Source organism: Myiozetetes cayanensis, unplaced genomic scaffold (genome assembly GCF_022539395.1).
Source record: "Myiozetetes cayanensis isolate MyiCay16 unplaced genomic scaffold, myiCay2020 scf4, whole genome shotgun sequence".
In the NCBI taxonomy this organism is placed as follows: domain Eukaryota; kingdom Metazoa; phylum Chordata; class Aves; order Passeriformes; family Tyrannidae; genus Myiozetetes; species Myiozetetes cayanensis.
The window spans coordinates 34,868,720-34,889,335 of NW_026087631.1; the positions used below are offsets into that span (position 1 = coordinate 34,868,720).

At 39.2% G+C, this 20,616-nt stretch overlaps 1 protein-coding gene across 6 annotated transcripts in view; it reads left to right on the plus strand.

The window, feature by feature from the left end:
• ACOT12 (acyl-CoA thioesterase 12) overlaps window positions 1–20,616 on the plus strand; it is a 23,469-nt gene continuing 2,853 nt past the window's right edge. The window contains exons 1-14 of one of the 6 annotated variants that reach the window (XM_050329746.1): window positions 1–138; window positions 2,781–2,850; window positions 6,042–6,102; window positions 7,083–7,184; window positions 9,124–9,256; window positions 10,828–10,978; window positions 13,406–13,525; window positions 14,127–14,277; window positions 15,284–15,339; window positions 15,733–15,800; window positions 16,669–16,772; window positions 18,001–18,134; window positions 19,132–19,260; window positions 20,063–20,215. In XM_050329746.1, the coding sequence (XP_050185703.1) occupies window positions 30–138; window positions 2,781–2,850; window positions 6,042–6,102; window positions 7,083–7,184; window positions 9,124–9,256; window positions 10,828–10,978; window positions 13,406–13,525; window positions 14,127–14,277; window positions 15,284–15,339; window positions 15,733–15,800; window positions 16,669–16,772; window positions 18,001–18,134; window positions 19,132–19,260; window position 20,063 (1,389 nt within the window). In that variant the 5' untranslated portion in view covers window positions 1–29 and the 3' untranslated portion in view covers window positions 20,064–20,215. The other 5 variants (XM_050329741.1, XM_050329742.1, XM_050329745.1 and 2 more) reach the window with 5 other exon arrangements.

The following is a 20,616-nucleotide window of genomic DNA, read 5'->3' on the forward strand; positions in this document are numbered from 1 at the left end:
TGCTGGTGCCGGGAGAGTCGCATTCCCCCATGGCTGTGTGCATGTGCCAGGGGGTCCTGCCGGCCCACGCCGACCCCCGCGGGGAGCTGAGCGCCGGGCAGCTGCTCCGCTGGATGGACGCCGCTGCATGCCTCGCAGGTACCGGGAACCTCGTCCCGCTGTTCGCCCAGGAGGCGGCGAGATCACTTCCCGCCTTGGGGGCCGGGGAGGCTTGAGGGAAGGTTTCAGACGGTGGGAGGAAAGAGTGTTCGAGATTTCCCAGTCACGGGGGGTGAGGAAGGGACCGCACAGGCTCACGTGGCCCTGCCTCGGTGTCGTCCCCGAGCACATGGCACAGCGCTGTGTCCGGGCACGGCGCTGTGGACGGGCGCTTCTGGGATGTCTTCACAGCTTCTCTGGACAGCCTGTTACGGTACTCACGGTGAAGTTCTTCCTCATGGAATTATATAATCTCATGAGCTGGAAGCGACCCACAGGGATCATCCAGTCTTACTCCTGGCCCTGCCCAGGACACTCCAACAATCCCTCCCTGTCCCTGAGAGTGTTGTCCAAACGCTCTTTGAGCTCTGGCAGCCTTGGGACCGTGACTACTTCCCTGGGGAGCCTGTTCAATGCCGACCACCCTCTGGGGGAAGAACCTTTTCCTGAGATACAGCCTGAACCTTCCCTGACACAGCTTCCCATTCAGGTGGAACATCCTGAGCATCAGTTTCTGCCCCTTGCGTCATGTCCTATTGCTGGGCACTTCTGAGCAGAGCCTGGGCCATCCTCTTGGCACCCACCCTTTAGGTATTCCTATACATTCATGAGGTCCCCTCTCAGCCATCTCTTCACAAGGCTGAACAGCCCTAACTCCTCCCTCAGCTTCTCGTAAGAGATGTGCTCCAGTCCCTTCATCATCCTTGTCACTCTCCACTGGACCCACTCCAGGAGCTCCCTACCTCTCTTGAGGACTCCACTAGGTTTGGGGATCCAGTTAGGAACAGGAACAATGAGAGTGAGGGAGCTGGTGGGGTTGGGGAGGAACACCAGATCTCAGGGGAGAGCAAAAAAGATAATGAGGATGTGAGGGTGAGGACAATTAAAAAAGAGAGCAGCAGAAGTGGGGGAAAGGGATGGGAAAAGAGAACTAAGAGGAGAAAGAAAAGTACTAATTTAAGAATATTAGCGCATGGATCAAAAAAAAAAAAAGGAGTGACCCTGCCTTGGCAGGGTGTTGGACTAGATGATCTCCAGAGGTCCCTTCCAACCCTTCACAATTCTGAGATGCTGTGGTTCTGTGAAACGACCACAAATCCAGCCAGCAGAGCATTCTATGATCTAACTCAGCTTTGAAAACCTCTAAAATCTCCTATCTAACTTCTGGAACTGACTTATGGAAGCACAAGCCGCCTGGGAAGCACAAAGAGAACCCCGGGCTGTGCCATCGCTGCTGCCAGTGATCTCCATTTCCAGTGCATACGTTAGCAGCCCATAATGAACCATGTGGGTATTTCTGGGGAGCTCATGTCTGGGTGCAGCTTCATGCCATCCACTCTTTCTGTGTGGAAAAACTTGGGATTCTGGAGAACTTGTCCCACACAATAATCACTTAGCGTGTGGCAACTTCCCAATATGATCACACTTCTTTTTTTTTTTTTTTTTTTTAAGATCTATGGAGGGGAGATTTGATTTCAGCCCATCAGTGATTTACTCCTAAACAGTCCTTTTTGGGTAGGGACTGTGGTTTCCCCTGATATTTTCAAAGGGAACTCCTCAGATACTGATATAAATCCTCTAATTCCTTTTCTTTTGTCATGCTTACTAAAAATATAGGGCTGCTTAAGAATGAGAAGTCCTGCCTGTTGTACAGTGCTATTCTCCAGGTTTCCCGCTGCTCTTCTCCTTTGCCTCTGTCACTCAGGAAACTTTGTGGAGCACAGGTTCCCTACCTTCATGCAGCTCCCAGTTCAGTGGAGATTTAGCTTCTGACTGGAAGCTCTAGGTGCTATGGTCAAATAAATAACATATCACAATAACTTGCTATAAGAGCTATCAGGCTATTAACAGTAAAGAAAATGTTTACCTATTCCAGATTGATTTTCATAATTAATACAAAAAGATTGCATTCTTTTCCACAACCAAATGCATCCCAGGGAGATGAAGAACACAGTTTTGGTAAAAATATTTTACAGTACGTAAGTAAGTACTGGTTTTGATTTTTTAAAATCTCGTTTGCGTTTGTTTTTATTTAATCCATGAAGTTTTGGTACAGGAGTGAGGACATGTACTTACCTGCTTTCCACTGCTGTGACCATGCTAATAAGGCAGCGGATTTTTCTCCCGTATCTGAAAATCCTCAACTGTCATAAAACTTACATGCTGTTTAATCCCAGCTGATATTAATGACACACTGTTTTGAGGGAGAATGCTGAGATTTCTGTAAGCTGTTTAACACTTTTTGACTCTTTAACAAGCTTGTTAATGCTTTCTTGGAGGATGTTTGTTCATTGTTAGAGAAGGACATTTAAATATCAAACTGAGTAGCATCATTGTCATAATGTAGTTTCATTTCCCAATGTTACCCTTAAATATGAATACCCTTTACCATGAAATCGTAGTAAATACTAATCTTATTTAGCTTCTGTTTTTTTCTAAGGGGCCCACTGCAGACTTGCATTTTGGTGTTCACACGAAGAGCTGGGATCTGCTATTTGTGATCTCTCTGTCTGAAGTCTACAGGTGAATAGCTCACTGCACATGCCCTGTGGTAACTGTGTGCCCCTGTGTCTCTTTTGAAGCTGAGAAACATGCTGGTGTGTCCTGCGTGACAGCGTCCATGGATGACATACAGTTTGAGGAGGCTGCCAGGTACAGAACCAGCTGACAACAGTCAGGTGTTTTCATTCCAGAGATCCTTGCCTGGCAGAGATAAAATTACAAAATCAGAGATAGCAGGCTGATGAACTCACCTGAGTTACAGGGCTAAGTCCTAAAATTGCTCCTTTCTACCTGTGATAGTCTGCCCCACCTAGAAAACAGATTGATTTCATAGGTCAAAAATAAACTGTTGTTTGACTTGGTAGCAGAGATGAGAAACCTATGGCATGGTGTCTTTGGCTCTAGTGAAAGTGAATGATGCAGGGCACTACATATCTCTGTTAAATGAGGAATGCATACCTATAAAAGTTACTGTATTAATGTTTGTATTGCTGCAAGTGCTCTTTTGGTTTATTTCTTACTATCTCTTTCTTTCAGTTCTTGTAGAAAAGGCAGAAATGTTTTGCATTCCTTAATCATTGAATTGTCTGACTCTTACAAGATAACACAGGACTTAACTTGTTTTAAACATTTTTCATGATTTTCAGAGGGATAAAAGACACTCTAAGAAGAAATAGCACCTTTATTCCTAAATCGTGTCTTTACATTAACTTAAAGCTGTTATTTTGTATTTTTTGTATGTGTTTGACACGTTGTAGTCTGGGAATTAAGGAGAGCTTAGATGGGATAGACCTGATTGCACAGACCAATGCCCATGTCTTGGCTGTGAACAAAAGCAGCACTGGCTGTCAGAGGTACAGCTGGTGTCAATTTAAAACTGTTTGCTGTACAAGTGTAAAATCAGCATCCACTCACACTTACGATTTTTACAACAGTGGCCATTAGGATGAGAACTAGAATCAGTGACAAAGAAGAGAACAGAATCATATCAGATCTAGAACCCAGAAGAGCATTTCTTGGTCTGTTTTGCAGTAATGAAGTGTTTGTCCTACCTGTTATTGCTCTATGTTTTTAATTTTGCCCTTAGGAAAAAAATCCTGTTGTGAAAACTAATCAAAATTTCTCTTTTAGGCATAATACTTCAGACTTCGTAGCTTCATAGCAATTTCCTGTCTTTCTTCTGAGAGCAGAACAGAGCTTCTGAAATAAAATGAAAATACTTTTCCTTCCAAATTTGTTTCCAGTTGCATGTCTAGTTCTTCTTCCACCTGTGACATCAATATTTCATTCTTACAAGAATTTAGAGCACAAGTCTAGTAACTGTGGAGTAGTTAAAGAAATTATTTTTCAGTGTCAGGTCATCCTTAACATCCTGCAGTTTCCTAAATTGTGCCTGATCCAGTTGCTTATACAAACATCTTACATAAGTAACAGAGCTGTTGCTGCTCTCTCTAGTAAATTAATATGATGTTTTGTAAGTAAGTGACTTACTGTAAGGTTTCATTTACCTAACTCCAGTGACTAAATGTTCTGTAAGAATTAAGTCTTCTGTGCTTCTTTCTTTCCAGTTGACATGGAAACAGAAATTTCCACAACACTCTGTAGTTCAAAACTCAGTTTGTGCCATGATATCAAGTAAACCCCTCTTCCTTGTCTTTTAATATGCAGCAGTTCAATGGTACTGATTTTCAATTACATCTAATTTTAAATTACATTAATTTCAATTTCATTAGTGTTCCATGTGTAAATCATAATCAGTTCATTCTGTTAAGTTTCTGGCAGTTTTAGGTGTAAGTGTGGTGTTCTGTGACTTCTGCCCCTGTGTACCTATTGTTACTGTTCTGAACATTCCCCTTTCTGAAAATGAGCTATGCAGCTGAGAACTGTTACCTTAGTGATTGTGCTTTTTCTTTGCAGTGAATAATGGAAAAACTGTTTCTGAATACCTTTTTCAAAAGCTAATAAGGGCTGTGTACCTGCAGATGGTCTTGATTTTTCCCACTGACCATTTTTCCCCTTTGTCTACTCAAAAACTTCCACTTGTGCTCTTAAATGTGAACAAGAAAGTTGCTATGTAGTTTGTTGCTTCCTTTAGAGGAAGAGGTTTCCTATTTCCCATTCTAGCGTTTGTCAACAAAATTTTTGTAGTTCTGGCATTGAAAAAAAAAAACAAATGACCAAACCCTATTTATTAAATTAGGAAGAATTTTTTTTTTTTTGGTATGAACCAGAGTCAAAACTGTGCAAAATACCTGTTTCACAGGTACTCAAGTGCTCTGAGCTATATTTTACATCAGTCTTGGATGTAGTTAGCAGCACTTTGCCTGCCCCAGGGCGGACCTTTAGCAGTTGTAAGTCAGTTTAAATTTCCTGGAGGCAGTGGCCTGATGCCCAGCTATTTTGGCTATGGCTCTGACTTACCATACACAATGTGTCCTTTCACTACTCTGCTCAGTGGGAGAACTGAGGCGAAACTGCCTTCCTTCCACCTTCCCAGCACTGTCTTATGGTAGGATTTTAGGGGTTTGGAAACAAGATTTATTCCTGGTATCAACACGTAACAGGTACTTTAGAAATCCCAGAAGGAAAACAGATATTTCTTCATTAAATTTGATTTGATGATATAAGAAGAAGAAAAAAATAGAATAAATAATAAAATAAGTAATACAATAAAACATTAATAAATAATGTAATAAAATAACAAATATAAAAGAGAAATATGCAGTTCTGTTTAGGTATTTTATGCAGGTAGATGGGGAAGACTGGTTTTTAGAGTTATACTGCTAGGACAGAGGGGACATGCTGCAGTCCTATTCTTGTCCAAGACTTGGAATATGAATTCTTTCTCCATCCTTTAAAGATGTCAAAGAGCACTTTTTGACCTGGGATTATTTCCTCATATACATCTATCTGGATGCCAGAGGTGCTTGTGGAGTGTATCTGTGTGCTTTGCGGCCAGATGTAATCAGTGATTTGATGTAACTCACAGTAGGATTTTGAGCAAAAGCAAAATCTAAGCCAAAATTTCTTAGTGTATCTGGGGCTTGGAGCATACCTGGGTCATACAGACATCAGCAAGGAGAAGGAATGTTAGCATAAAGGCTATGCAGTTCTCTGAGTAACTATAATTTTATTGAGCGTGAACAAAGTCTGACTGGTGAATAACAGTGCTAACCTGAAAACGTGAAAAATTAACTTTTTCAGTGAATTTTCAGGGCAGCATGGAAGACACCAGGTGATTAATGAGATTTTCTTCACTTTCAGGAATACCCAGAGAGGCACATTCAAGCCCTTACAAAGCTGCATGTTTGCATTCTCTAAGGTGTTATTCTTCTTAACAGGGTGGGACAAATTATTACCATCAAAGCAAAGGTGAACAGAGCATTCAGAACCAGCATGGAGGTAAGAGATCACCACTCTTATTTCCAATGATATCGAACGAATAGAACAGAGGTGGGAGCAGACATGGGTGCACATTTGTTTGTTCCATATACCTGTGCAGGTATCTAAACGATAACACTGTCTAATGAAACTCTGGTTTTGAAGTATTGTAGTTACATTTCCTGGAGAATAATCAATGTCAAAGTAGAAACTGGACCCTGAAGAATTAAAGTCTTTGGGTAGGGTTGGTGGTGTTGGTCCAGTCCAAAGCTGTTGACTTCCAAGCAGCCTTTAGGTGAGATGCACTGAATAGGTGGAGTTCTAAGTATTTTTGAAACTTCTGGTACAAAAATAGTTAAATCAGGTGTAAATATGTTCTTACGCTTCATATTGTAACAAGTATGCAGTGCATTGTCAAGTGACTTGAAATCAGAATTGAAAATCAGAAAATTGGAAATAAGAATTGAAAATCAGAATTGAAATCAGAACATTAGGGATACTTTTTCTGCACTGTGCCCGAGTCCAATTCCATTAACAGGAATGATGCATCTCACAGAGAATGTGTTCAAAAAGGCTCTAAAAATTAGGAAAAAACCCAGAAGCTTTGGTGCATGTCAGGTCTATCCATGGGAACAAATACAGTGTTTCATCTTCAAGTGTTTCATTGTGTTTTGTACATTTAGACAGACGTCTTAGCCCATACAGACCTTAGAAAGATTCAAATGGGGATTCCAAATGGCACACAAGTAAATGGAAAGAAGTATCTATAAAACTACATCTAAGTGTCTTTCCTGAGTGATGCTAAACAGTGATTGTACTAAAAAAACCTTCAGAGCTCAGCAGTGTGATGTTCTCTAGTGTTCAGAAGTGTATCAGTGATAGCAAAGCAGTTTTTTACCTTTTCTAAGTGGAGAGACTGAACGTGATTAATTTAATAAAAACTGCACCATTTTGTCTCAACTGACAATGATGTAGATACCTTTTTTTCTCCTTCCTTTTAGGTTGGCATCAAGGTTACAGTACAGGATGTTTTTACTAAGGTTGAAAAAACTGTCAGTGTGGCATACGCAACATATGTAGCCAAACCAGTTGGTTCTGGAAAGGTATTCTTTCAGTTTCCTTCTAAGCTTGAAGTGACTGAGTTTCTGTGAAATAACCCAACTTTCTTGCTTGTGAAACCCAGTGAAAACATTCATACCTTTTTATTTTGGTCAGTAATAGGAAAAGAGCGTGAAGTCCAGACTTTATACAGATGAAGTTGTTTTGTTTTGTTTTGAATTCTCTGCTCTGAAATTGTTAGGGTATTACTTTTATTATTATTACTACTACTATTATTATTTTTGCACTTTCTTTTGCACATTTATTTTTCATAGAACTGTACTAAGGGGTGCAGTATTGACAGAGGCAAGCACTGGAAGAGATTCCACAGTCTCCTTTTCAGAGGCTGATCTAAATAAACCCTGAAACTGCAAGGGGGTGGGGGTGGGGTTTCTTTATCCTTTGCTTCCCCTTCTGAGGAGGTTGTTCAGACATCATTGTTCAGATAGAAGGCGTTATTTTTAAGCTAGCTTCCAATCCAAATTAATTCTTTGCCACTTATGTTAATTAGTTTTCATGCCAATGTTGTTTCTTCTCCCCAGTGTTTGGCTCCCTGGAGGTATTTAGAAATCAGTTACGGTACTTTCGGCCTTCACATCACTGTACCGTGACAGGCACAGTCCCTTTAAAGTTTTCTTATGAGAAAGGCCAAATATTCTCCAGATTCTCTTAATAAAATCCCTCTGTACATAGAATTCTACTTTCTTGAATGTGGCCAGAATCATATATCTGACTTTCTGGTCTTATTGAACATGTTATGACAGTGCATTTGCCTTTTTAACATCCACTGGAGGCTGGCAGAGTCATCCCATGAGCCACTAATATATCCAATCATTTCTACTTTCTCTTCTGTGATGGTATATTACCATTTGCAGAAGAAACAGACTGGAACAGTTTTACCAGAACTAAAGCCCAACTTGTCTCTGAAAGGCTAATGGTCAAATTGCTTCCCTGAAAGCACTGAAATACTGTAAAGTAAGAATTGTTTATTACTGGTTTGATATCATACCCATGGCATCAACGTGTTTACCTTTTGCCCAAATTTCCAGGCAGATTAATTAATGATTAAATTGGTGGTGATTAACTAAGATTAGGCTTAAGGCAGGAATGTCCCAGAGGGAGTTTGAGAGCTCAGTTCAAATTCCACCACAAAGTCTTGGAGAAATTAAAGAACTTTTTTTTTTTTTTTCCAAATCCACTTTTCTGAACAACTGTTTCTAAAATTGTGGAGAGAGAACCACTATGCACCCACCACCTTAATCTGTTAGCTGGGCCATCTGAAAGAAGATGGGAAGTTCTTGAGGAGAAGCAGAAAGAAAGCAAGGAAATGGCAAGAGGGTTTGAGGGAAGAGTCAAAGGCTGAGAAACATTAGCAGCAAGGCAAGACACAAAATGTTGAATTTCTGTGTGTATTGCAGTGCTTTGTGCATTATTTCTGAGGCTAGATCTTGTAGAAAAATTACACAAGTGACTGTTCAGTGACACCTCTGCTGTACTTAACCAAATGTAATAATTTTCTTAAGCCAGCACATATTTGTTATCAGCTTGTCATTGAACTGACGAACATGGGAATTTGCACTTACACCACTGATCAATGCAACTGGATTAATTTTATAATTCAAAAATTCAATACTCAAACCTTCATATTAAGTTTGTCTTTTTTTTTTTTTAATTAAATGAGAACTGTTTTAAACTCTCACAGATGTTTGCATTTAAAAGCTAAAAGCACTTTGAAATTGAGTTTTAATGAATGATTCTGAAAGGATAATGCAGAATCTCTCGAACCTTAAATTCTGTACTTGTTTGTATTAATAAGCTTGTCATCTTGGACAGCTGATAGCAAAAGGTTGTAGAAAATTCTGATGCCATTCTAAGTTCTAAGTTGACTTTGTTATGATTGTGAAATTAAGAACTGTTGGGTTTTTTTCTTTTTCATCTGCATAGGTTGAGTTAGAACCTGTAAAGCTTCTGTCTGCAGAAGACTGCCTGGAGCACAGCCTGGCTATTGAGAGGAGAAGAATCAGGCTGGGCTATTTCCAGGCTTTTCAGAACCTAATGAAGAGGAGTAATAAGGAAGGTGATTGCCTGAAAGATGGAACAAAAGACTTGTGGGCAGCTGGTAGGGAGTAAAAAAAAGCAGACAAAACATGTAGATCTCCTTGAGGTTGTGTTGTCAAGTAGAAAAGCATGTGCTAGATTTGTGAAGGTAAGACAGTTACCCTAATAGAGTGGCATTTCTTTGTCTTTCAGAAGTTCCAGATTTAAAATTGCAGGATTGAAGGCCATGCATGCACTAAATAGATGTGAAATACAGATCTTCACCTAGGTTCCATGTGCAAGGTTTAACCATTCACACAGAAATTTACAATGAAGTAATAAAGTCCTGTGACACTCATTGTAGTGTAGATGGAGGGATAAAATTTGCTCGGGTTTATGACCATGTATTTGAGGAAAGCACTAAGAACTGTGTTTATGTCCTGAGATCATTCCCAACAAGCAGGAGAAATTTCATAACATGGGTATCAAAACAGGTAAATAAAATTTTTTTTAAACACCTAATGATCAAATTAGAAAAGCTGAGCTAAGAAATAGGTTCATCTTTTATTCTGACGGTAATTTCTGTTCTTCAAGAGACTTGTGCTCAAAAGTTGCTGTCTTCCCCTGCAAAAGAAATTATTCCCAAATACACTGGTATTTTGAAAATGTACTCCATGTATAAATAACAGGCATTATGTGGTTTTACTGAGGAGAGATTAAACCTGTTGTAAACATAGATTCTAGTCTTAACTTTTTAAAACTGAAGAGTCTTATTTGCTACAAGCAAAGAAGCTTAATGGTAATTGTTTCACAGGGTACAGTCAGATACCCTGACAGACAAATCAGAGGTTGATGGGTTTTATCTCCACTGCATTTCCTGGAAACTTCCTTCAAGAGTATTTGTTGTAGCACTAATTCACCTTCTTACAAGCGAAATAGGGGAAAGAGAGGAGAAAACATTTCATGGAAAGGCTGCTAGGTAGCAAAATAGGTACAAATCATACCCAGGAAATGATGCTTATCTGCTGAGTGGATCTTGGGCAACAACTTAAGTAGGTCCAAAGTACAAGTTAGTCATGCATTTCCACACATTTATGTAATCACAAAGATAGTTAATTATGCTGAAAGTCAGAAGTACCATTCAGGTCAAGCAGCCCTAGCACAGATACGCACTTGTAAAATAACTGATGTAATGTCGTGCCTAAGTGTTCCTACAAAACACTACTGAGAAGAACAAAGATCAGAGTGAGGATGTAGGGCTAATCATTTGAAAGTGATACTGGGTATGCTCAGATAATGGAGGGTGATCTCTGATCCAGATCCTTTTTCTCTCTTTTGTCTGTTTTGTGTTGTCTCAGATAATCACAAGATTTGTAACAAGTTACGACATAATCATGTCATACTCTAACCTTAATTAGACACATTTGCACATGTGCCAGTCATACACAGTGGCAAAGTCTTTGAAAGACATTTGAATAACTGATGAAGAGGGCTCTTCTTTTTCTCTGTCTTTCTGGTTTTTTTTTTCTTGCCTGAAGGAAATGCACACTTCAGTAATAGGGTGCATTTTCTTCTGAAAAAATTCATTGATACATCGCTGCCATATTTCAGATACTTTTGAAGAGGAAGATGCAGTTTCAACTGAACTTACTCATGTACAGAGTATTGAGCTTGTCCTGCCTCCTCATGCAAACCATCATGGAAACACTTTTGGTGGCCAGATCATGGCTTGGATGGAGACAGTGGCGGGTATTTCAGCAAGGTACTTCCTACACCACAATCTTTGCATATGATTCTAAATAGATGTGCTTTGGATATTAAGGGTTTCTCAGGGATTTATTTAATGAAGAATACAGATCCAGACCTTTGTGACTTTTCTTCCTCCTCACGTTGCAGGAGACCCTTGAACTATTTATATGATACAAATCCCACAGCCACTGTCAGAGTCAAATATTACACATACAGACCCTAAGGCCAAAGAGACTGTGTTATCCTTTGAATCTCTGCAGAAAGTCAGCACTGGACACAGGAACCAAAACTTGCCCTACTTGTGGTTGGTACAGGGTTTAAAAGCAAAGTTAGTTGTTAAATCAGGATAAAACCCAGTACAAAGTATTTTTTGTGACACTGCTAGTCAGTGTGGCCTCATAATAAAATCATTTAATTCCTCCTCTCCTGGAGTCAAAACAGTTGTTTTTCTTCCTTCCTGTTCTTGGACACTGCACAAAGCTTCTTTGTGAGCACCGCTCAAGTTTCAGTTTGAATTCTCCTTGCACAGCAAGTGACCTAATTCACTGCAGGGATATTAGATATGTCTTTGCTTTTTAACTTAAATAATTAAATGGCTTCGCCATTCATTATTCATGTGGTTTTGATTTGTAGTCAGTAGTTGTACTGATAACAACAGATTTTCTGTAGTGGTTGGGTAAACAGCTTGTTTTAGTAACAACAGTGCACTGGCCTTACCCCAGTGTGCAGCTCCATTAGTGTGAAGGGATTGTTGCAGGTTTTTGCCATAATATGACCCCAAATATTTACCTGTTTTCATCTGATAAGTTTTACCTATTGAGAGTCACATTTAGATTTAAAAAGGGAAGGAAAATATCAGCAAATGGAGTATTGAACAGATTTGCTTTGAGCTAATGATTGTCAAACATGATTTGGCATACTGAAAAATTCAGGAATAATAGCTACTGTCAGAGGCTGGTTGAAAACAAAAATTTTGTATTTTTTTGCTTGAAAGATAACTAGTCTCACTATGAATCTTTTGTGGGGCCACTCAGTGCAAGACCTGACCTTTGAAGGTGCGAGGCAAGAGTTGCCATGGCTGCAAACTCTGATGGAGGAATGGAAAAGGATGGATAACCCTTGACAAATTAATTTCTAAGGACATTTTAAAGTTTAGTCATCTTCCTTCTGTCCTCTCCCATCCCCACCACTTTTGTTTTTACTGACAATACATGAAAATCTTGGAGATAGAAATAAAACCAGTTGAATGTTAGTAGTATTAGTTGGAACTTGATACGTATTTTCTTATTTTTACACTTGCAGTAAAAGCATTCAAAGCAAACTTTACCATGAAAAATTGAATATTTAGACCAGATTTCTATTTTGTTCTTCTCTTGTTTTCAATAATATTATGTTTGCATCCTTAACATTGTAAATAAAATCAGTGTTTAACATTTTAAATCAGAAGAGCAAGTTATTTTTAGTTTCATAACAAAGTCATTTGAGTGTATTAGGCTGTTACATAGATGTACTAGTCAATTAATTAGCTACAGATAATTGTGTGCATTTAACAATACTGGTACATTAGTTTTCAAAGTGCAGTTGAGTTAAAGGTTAGGAGTGCTGCAAAACTGTGTTTTCAAATTTAAAAGGTGCACAATGAAAAGTCTATTTTCAGATGTGCACATGGGCTTCTCACTGAGAACAGCGTGTTTTTTCAGAGTCTAAAAATAAATGGCATTATTGTATATTGTTCCCAATTTGTGTAATGCACAGAGATCCCAGTAGAAAGAAAGGGCTTTGACTGCATTTAGAACTGATGAAGAAACCTAATTTTTGCCCACTCCAGAGAGCTTACAGACTAGATCCCATTTACACAAACTGCATTTGGCAACAACATGAGTAGTTTTTTATTCTTATTTATTATCACACCAGCAGAAAGTGTCTAGCAAACAAGCAAAAAAAAATACAAATATTAAAAAGAATACACAGACTTACATTGGTTTGCTTGAACACTGTTTCTGGTACTCAGCTTTTCTGCTCAGGTTTCTTTTAATTGTTCAACGGCTTTATGATCTGGCATTTTTATGTACTTCTTATGCATACAGAAATTAATGAAACAGTGAAATAAGTGGTTACTCTCTAGGTAAGAGATTCATGGTCTGGCTCTGAAAGAGGGTAGTATCAAGCAGTGAGAATTAATTGGTGTTTGTAAAATGTGTTGAAAAGCAAACAGCTTGACATAAGTGGCATTATTATGTTTGAAGCTCAAATTATGTGCTCTTGGAGCTGAACATGGTCAGTGTATTCGAGTGGGTTATGGAGTAAATTAGTGTAATGTAGTGACCTTCTGGGTTGTGCAAACCTTGTTGCTCTAATCCCTTCCCACCCCAGACCTAACAAAGGAGGTTCTTCAGTGTGGCTGTGTGTTTTGCTCTTTCTCTCTCGCTTTCTTTCCCAGTCGCCTTTGTCATTCATACCCTGTCCTGAAATCAGTGAACATGTTTAAGTTCTGGGGACCCTCCTTTGTGGGCGACCGCCTCGTCTTCAATGCTATTGTGAACAACACCTTCCAGAACAGGTGAATCTCCTTATCTGTTTGTCTTCCTTGACTTCTCTAGCACCGGCCTAAATTGTGTTTCAGGTTTCAGCCTGAAATCCAGGAAGACTGTGTTCCTAAATGAATTATTTTTTCAGCTGGAACTTTGAAGAATGTATCTGTGTCTAAAACTGTCTGTATATATGTGGGATTTTTTTTGCTTTTCTTACTGGAAGTTTTAAAAAATTTATTCCCTGACTTTCATTTTAAAGATCATTTGTAACCAAATCCCACTCTTGTAAATGCAGTCACTAAATATTCCTCTAAAATTCATGGATTTCCAAAGGTTCAGTTGGTCCCAGAGCTCTCATTCTTCAGAATATTCCAGCTTGCCCATCGTGACATCTGTTGACAGATCTGGGCTCTATTTTATTGCTTATTTTTGTTAATGCTACTTAGCTGCTACCATTTTTTATTTTATTTCTGAAATATGTCTGTCCAGATTGAGTAATTTATTTGGTTTGTTACACAAGATATTTCAGTCAGGCACACCTAGGTGCACAGCAGCCCTTTTTAGCATGTCTCAGGGCTTCTTCTGCACCACTTGAAGTAGTTCAATAATTAATATAATCTTTTCTTTCAGTGTGGAGGTTGGTGTCCGTGTTGAGGCTTATGACTGTGAGGAGTGGATCAAGGACCAGCCACGGCACATTAACAGTGCATTCCTTATCTTTAGTGCTGTGAATGACAAAGGAGAGCTGCTTCCCTTCCCCAGAGTCAAACCCAGGACAGAGGTGAGGTCACATCCTCAGGGGCAGCAAGGATGCATATTTGAGGTGCTGTGGTCCAGCCCAGCACACTCTGTGTGCCACAGACTATCACTACAACCAGGACAGGGAAGAAAAATCTGCTTTTTGGAGATTTTTCCACTTGTCTATATGTTTTATGCCATTTTCACTGACTGTAGATGAAACTCTATAGTGTCAATAGTTATTTTTAGAAATCCTTCACAAAGGTGAGAAATAGAGTTAATAAAGAAGGGTGGAGGAATCAAACAAATCCCATGATGTGGGTGGGCTTTCAAGTCCCTTGGACATGGAGGTCTCAGCATGTGTTTCCCTGAAAGCAGTTGATGAAGCAATTGAAGCAGTTTGAATACTTTGTTAAATTATTTGCTGTGATGTCACCTGTCACTAACCTTCCTGCTCCAATTAGAAGAATTTTAGAGAGCCAGTATGAGCAGAAATGAAGGAATTGTTTAACATCAGGGATCTTATCTTTTATAGGATGGCAACTAGACAAATAAATCAAGGTGTCCCAAGTACTAACTGAGGCAGTAAAGTTCACTGCACACTTTACAGGCTGTTCCAAGAGGAAAAACTGACTTTAAAAAAATAAAATAAAATTTTTCCATGCTTCCGTTGTACTTCAGACACCAGATGATGATGAACTGGGTTGATAGTTTATTTGGTGGGTGGCACATTTAGAAAATGTAAAATGTTTGGTTCACTGCCCAGCTGCCACTAGTTTAGGACCACAAAGCACTAAGAGCAAGCAACTGTGATACAACTCTTTTATCTCATTGTTTTCTGAAATTTAAGGGAATATTTCTAAGCCAGAAGTAAACCACTGACTTGGGTTAATCTGGGGAAAGGTGAGGTACAGAGTACAGTTTTTTACTTGCCTGTATTACTTCTCTGGCATTTGTTCATCTGTAAAAAAATAATTTTCAGTGGTCTTTTTTTAGACTTTATTCTAAAATAATCATATGTGTTACTGTCTGGTTTACTTTTGATGAAGGATGATATGAGAAGATACCATGGAGCTATAGCCCGAAGGAGAATTCGTCTAACCAGGTATAGCTGGGTTACAAGGAGGACTTGGTTTTGAAAACTTAATTTTATAATGCATCCTTTAAAAAATCTGACCATTTGTTAAGTAACCAACTCTCCTTAATATATATATGATGTTATAGTATTAAATTTCCAAATAATTTTGCTTCAGATGCACTGAAATTATTAGAGGCTACTTGTTTCAAAATTACTTTGCTCTACAGGTTATTTTGTCTCTCCATCTTCCTTGAGAAGAAAAAGGGTGTTATTGCATGTCTGTATTGCATCCAAAAATTGATATAATACCTGTATTTAGAAGACACTTAAGCCTACAGAAAACAATTGCTTTTAGCATACGTAGAAGTAAGTGTAAAGAACCAATTCATGCTATTATTGCTCTTTTTAATTGTGTTTTAGAAAATGCATGCTGTCTGCTAAAGGAGGCAAACCTTCTGAACTGTGGGAGAGAAGCAACCAGGTAATCTGTAGGTGCATAAAAAGGTGGGTTTTTTAGACTTTTGGGTGTGTAAGACTATGCCTGTGTCATGCAGTGAATAGTGATGAACTTGAATTTAGGTGGACTTACAGTCAACTTTTCAGTGCCCAGTTTTTGTAGCTAAATTTTAATTGCATTTAAGATCTCAGTGGCTCACAGAAATTTTCATTCATCTACTCCCATTAAATGAAAAAATAAGTAGTTGAGAATTATAATGCAGGAAGGGAAATGATGTTTGAAGCAGCATGTTTATTTTTCTGAAAAACAGTGATTGTAAACATGCACACACTGATAAAAATGGCTTATCTAAGATTTATTTACTATGAAATTAAAACCTGTTGTGAAAGACTCAAGGCTGTATTCTCTTTATATAGTGGTTAAATGAGAACTCCATCCACTGTAGCCAAGCATAAATAATGGATATATTTGCACTTTCTCTACTCTGAGCCTGCTGTGTAAAGCAATTGCCAAGATGGACCACAGCTTGATAGCAAAGAAGAGGTTAATTTTCTAGTAGATTCTAATTACTTAGGAAGAAGATGGACAAAACCATTAATTTAGTGGTCTGAGAGGTTGCTTGTGTTATCTCCCTGGTGGTCACAGTTTTTCTGCACTGCTTTATAACTGCAGAAGCTGAAAGTAGTATTTTGCTGTTCTTTAATTAAGGTTGCTTTGCCAACAGCCATGTGAGCACATAATCTAGCCATTGGAAGTGTTTAATTCAGAAACTACTGGGCTGTGTTTTCACTTATAAGGAAAATAAACATTTGTTTGCAGTTGAGAGGTAACGATAGGAAAAAAGAGCATCTCCTTTCTACAATGTTTAGTGAAATGTGCTTTTACCCCTTCATTTTCAGACCTGTGTCTTACGTTTCAGGCATATTTGAGTTATAGCAATGTAGCAGCACTGACACATCTGGCAGCAAAACCAGGATGGGAAATAACCAGGACACTGGATGATGTAAGTGCATCATTGTGGAGTCACTGCACAGCCACTTGAGCTGTGCTCCACCACAAGAGCTGGGCAAGGAAAAGCAGTGTTTCACTTTATGTATATCTGTAATACACTGCCTTCACCAGCTCTGCAGAGGTTTCTAAGCAGCAGGGCACTATCTTATGATAGTTCCAAGTGGACACTGTCAGTCAGACAGCAATTTATATACCATACTTTTCATATATACCATATTATCTGTCTTCTCAAAAGACCACTTGAGGCTGTTCCTATTCATGATTTTCCTCTCAGATATTCTTCTTCTGACCTTTTTTCTATTAAAAGATTACAGAAGTCTGAAAGCAAAGCATCTCTCTGTTCACCTACTATTGTTATAAACTTAAAATCAGCAAGAAAACTTCTATAAGCCACTTCTAATAGAGGAATATCCTGCTAAGAAAACCAGCAGCAAGGCAGCTGAGCTGGGAGAACTTGGTGTTAACGCAGTTGCAGTGTGTATTTCCCAAACCACTGAGAGGCATCACATATATGTTAAGGTTGGATTTCTGAAATAAGGTTAGTGACTGGCAGATCACTTTAAAATCATGTAAATCCAGAGATGTTTAGGGGCAAGAAAAGGTAGTTGCAGTATTTTAGTCTGACTTCCTGCACATCGCAGGCTATGAAACTTCACTGAGACGTGCTTGCATCTGGTCAATGAGCTGCTTGAGTAAGAGCAGACACAAATAATAAGGAATTCTAGTGCTCTGGGAATAAAACCTACTAACTCTAAGTACTCTCTTTTACCCGTCTTGTTCCATTTTACAGGGTTTATGGAATGTGCCCAACCCTTCATTGTTAGGTACAACTTGTTCCTTTTGAATTCTCAACGTTAGGGTTTAGGCCTATGACTGGAAATAGACCCAAAATAATCAAGACGAGATACTACAAGTGTGGGACAAGAGAGGCAAACCCATGTGCTGAAATAGTTTTTCAGTATGTCATTGACTCTGGGTGCTCTGCTTCACAGAAAAGAGAAAAGTAGGGTATTTTGGAAAGAGAAATGCTGAGTCACTTTTGTGGAAGGGGGCATAGGCCAAGGTGTGTCTGATTTGCGTGGACAAAGGCATCTGGGATTTGGTGTACATTGGGTACTCTTGAGAAAATCCGCTGAAGTTCAAATCTGTAACATTTATAAATCTTAAAATATTCATGCAATCATTCTTTGGTTTCAGTACGTGCTCATTTTTTCTTTCAGATAAAAATATGGACTCATGAGGAGGGTGATGCGTTGTCTTTCAAGGTTGAAATGCAGGTGAAGATCCCATCCCATGTGGCTTTTTCCCTTCTGTCTGACTTCACGTTGCGCCAGCAATGGGACAAACATTTCCTGTAAGAATCTGCCTTTCTTCAGGGCCTTGAATCCACTAACAACTAACCCTTTCTAACACAAATATTTCCTGAGATGGTGGCGCTTTTCTACCTAGTTAAGAAGAAACTGTTTTAAGAAGCTGACATCAAAGATTCTTTAGTTAAAAGTGTGGATTTTGTTTTTTACATTAAAATTTGGTTTACACTCAATCTGATTCCAAATTATAGGTGCCCTGGACTGTCAAAAGAGAGGGATGGGACAGAGGTGACCCCTTTCTAAAATGAACACAATTGTATGCTTAGAGATGTGTGTTAAAAGTGACAAAAAACAAAACAAAAGTGAAAAAAAAAAGTTGCTAGTAAAAACTTCAAGTTGCATACAACTGTAGATGGATATATTGTGCATGCTGTCTGTGAAAATTAAGGAAAACTCTGGATTTCCTCAGGTTTGTGCTCTTAAGGACACAGATGCTCAGATTCAATGTACAGTCAAAGTGAAAAATCAAGAAATGGTGTTCTTCAAAAATGTGTATTTTCAGAAAAAAACCCATCTTTTAAAGTGTATCTGAAAAGGATAAGATTTTGGAATTGCTGTAAAAGGTGTTTGGGGGTTTTTATTTACCTTATATGGTGTAAAATAATTATTAGAGACAGTTGAATTAATATGATATTAATTGGTTTTGGTGGATACTTTCTTAAAGGAGAAGCACTTTCAGCTAATTATTTCATCCTGAAAGGTTTTTATGAGGTAGAAGCGGGAGTTTAGGGATATTTGAAAAAGTAACAGTCTCTACTGAATTGATGGCTTGTAACAAGTGAAATCTAAAGAAATACCGTGTTGATGAGATGTTGCAGAAAACCTAGATTTTTTGGTCTGTGTTCCTCTCTCTCCCTTGCCGCCTGACTGTGAAAATCAAAAGTTTAATGTTAGGATGAAACACATTTGCCCTGTGGTTTTTCAAAAGGGATGCTGTTGCACACATCAGGGCCTGCATGTGTGTGCTAAATGTATTTGCAGGACTTGTGAGGTCCTGCAGGCTGTGAGTGAAGAGGAGAAAATATATTATGTGACGTCACCTTCCACAAGGGGCCACGAATCCAGAGACTTTGTGATTCTCGTGTCTCAAAGGCAACCCTGCAAGCCATGGTGAGTAGGGCTTTTGCATTTCACTGTGAGCACTTTAGGGCTACAGTTTTGGGTTCTGTTGACCTTCTCCTGTCATTGGGGGACGAAGATTTCATTTTTTAAGAAGGTTGATTAGTATGTTGACGCCTTCATTTGTACAACCAGATTTTTTTGGCAACATGAACGTGCAGTGAAATAAATCCAGATTATCGCAAATTTGCAGCATAGTCCAGTATTGCTTCTCTGATGTTGACTCTTTGGGAGTAGTCTTATCTACAGGGAAAATAGGCCAGAGTTCCAAATGGGCAAATTAGGAAAAAATACCATGTCCCAGAAGGCCTGTCAGTGCGCTGAGGCACCGAACTGGGATTTTGTCTTGTTATTTAACTGACTTTGTAGTCCCATTCAATGTGTTTCTGGAGATCTTATTCAAGGAAGTGCTTGAAACCTCACACAATTATTTTATCTGTAAATTTTGCCAAGTCCCTTGATCAGTTTAACATACACTGCTTTTTATTTCGTTTTTTATTGGATTTCCTTTTGGTCTTGCGTAATGAAACATAGGACCATTTGGTGTAACTTATCCTTGTTTAGTCTCAATTTCTTTTCTTATATTCATTTATTCTTCAAGGTAACAGTAAAAGGCAGTGTTCTGCACTGTGCTTGCTTTCTACGCTCACATCAGGGAATTTAATGAATTTGAATACCTTTGTTGGGGCTGCTTCTTAGTAAGAGCTGTTCTGTAAACATGGGTTGTGGAGAGCAGGATAAATTAAAAAAAGGACATTCTGTATGTGGGTGCTTGTTCTTTGGCTTTCCACAGAGGTCTGATAAAGCCTCAGTGAGATCCAGGAGAGCCCAGCCCTTTGACAAGTACAGTTGAACACACAGGAGCTTGTTTACCTTCATATGAAAGGGACACAGCTGTGTATGTTGTAGTCGCTTCCAAGAAGAAGTGTTTGATGGTTGCCCTTGCCCACAGTGAACCCTACACCGTGGCTGTGAGGTCGGTGACCCTCAGCGCAGTGCCCCCATCCCCAAAGTTCTCCAGGAGTGAAGTCCTTTGTGCCGGGTTCCAGATACACAGCAGCACCAGCAGCTCCTGTACTGTGAGTAGCTCTGAGGCCTCAGCTCTGCGTCCCTTCCTGGGGCATCACCTGTGCATGTCACTGACAATCAGTGAAGGCAATAGCAAAATACAAACCAAAAAATGGGTCTGTTCCCCTAGTCCGGTTGTGTGGAACCTGCCCTGCCCAACTTTGGCCAATCTGACTGTCAGGAATGAGATCTAAACTAGGCACTGGAGGTTACTGTGCACCTCCAGAGTAATTCATTCACTTCTAAAACACATTTCTAGAAGGTGTGCATTAAACTGGT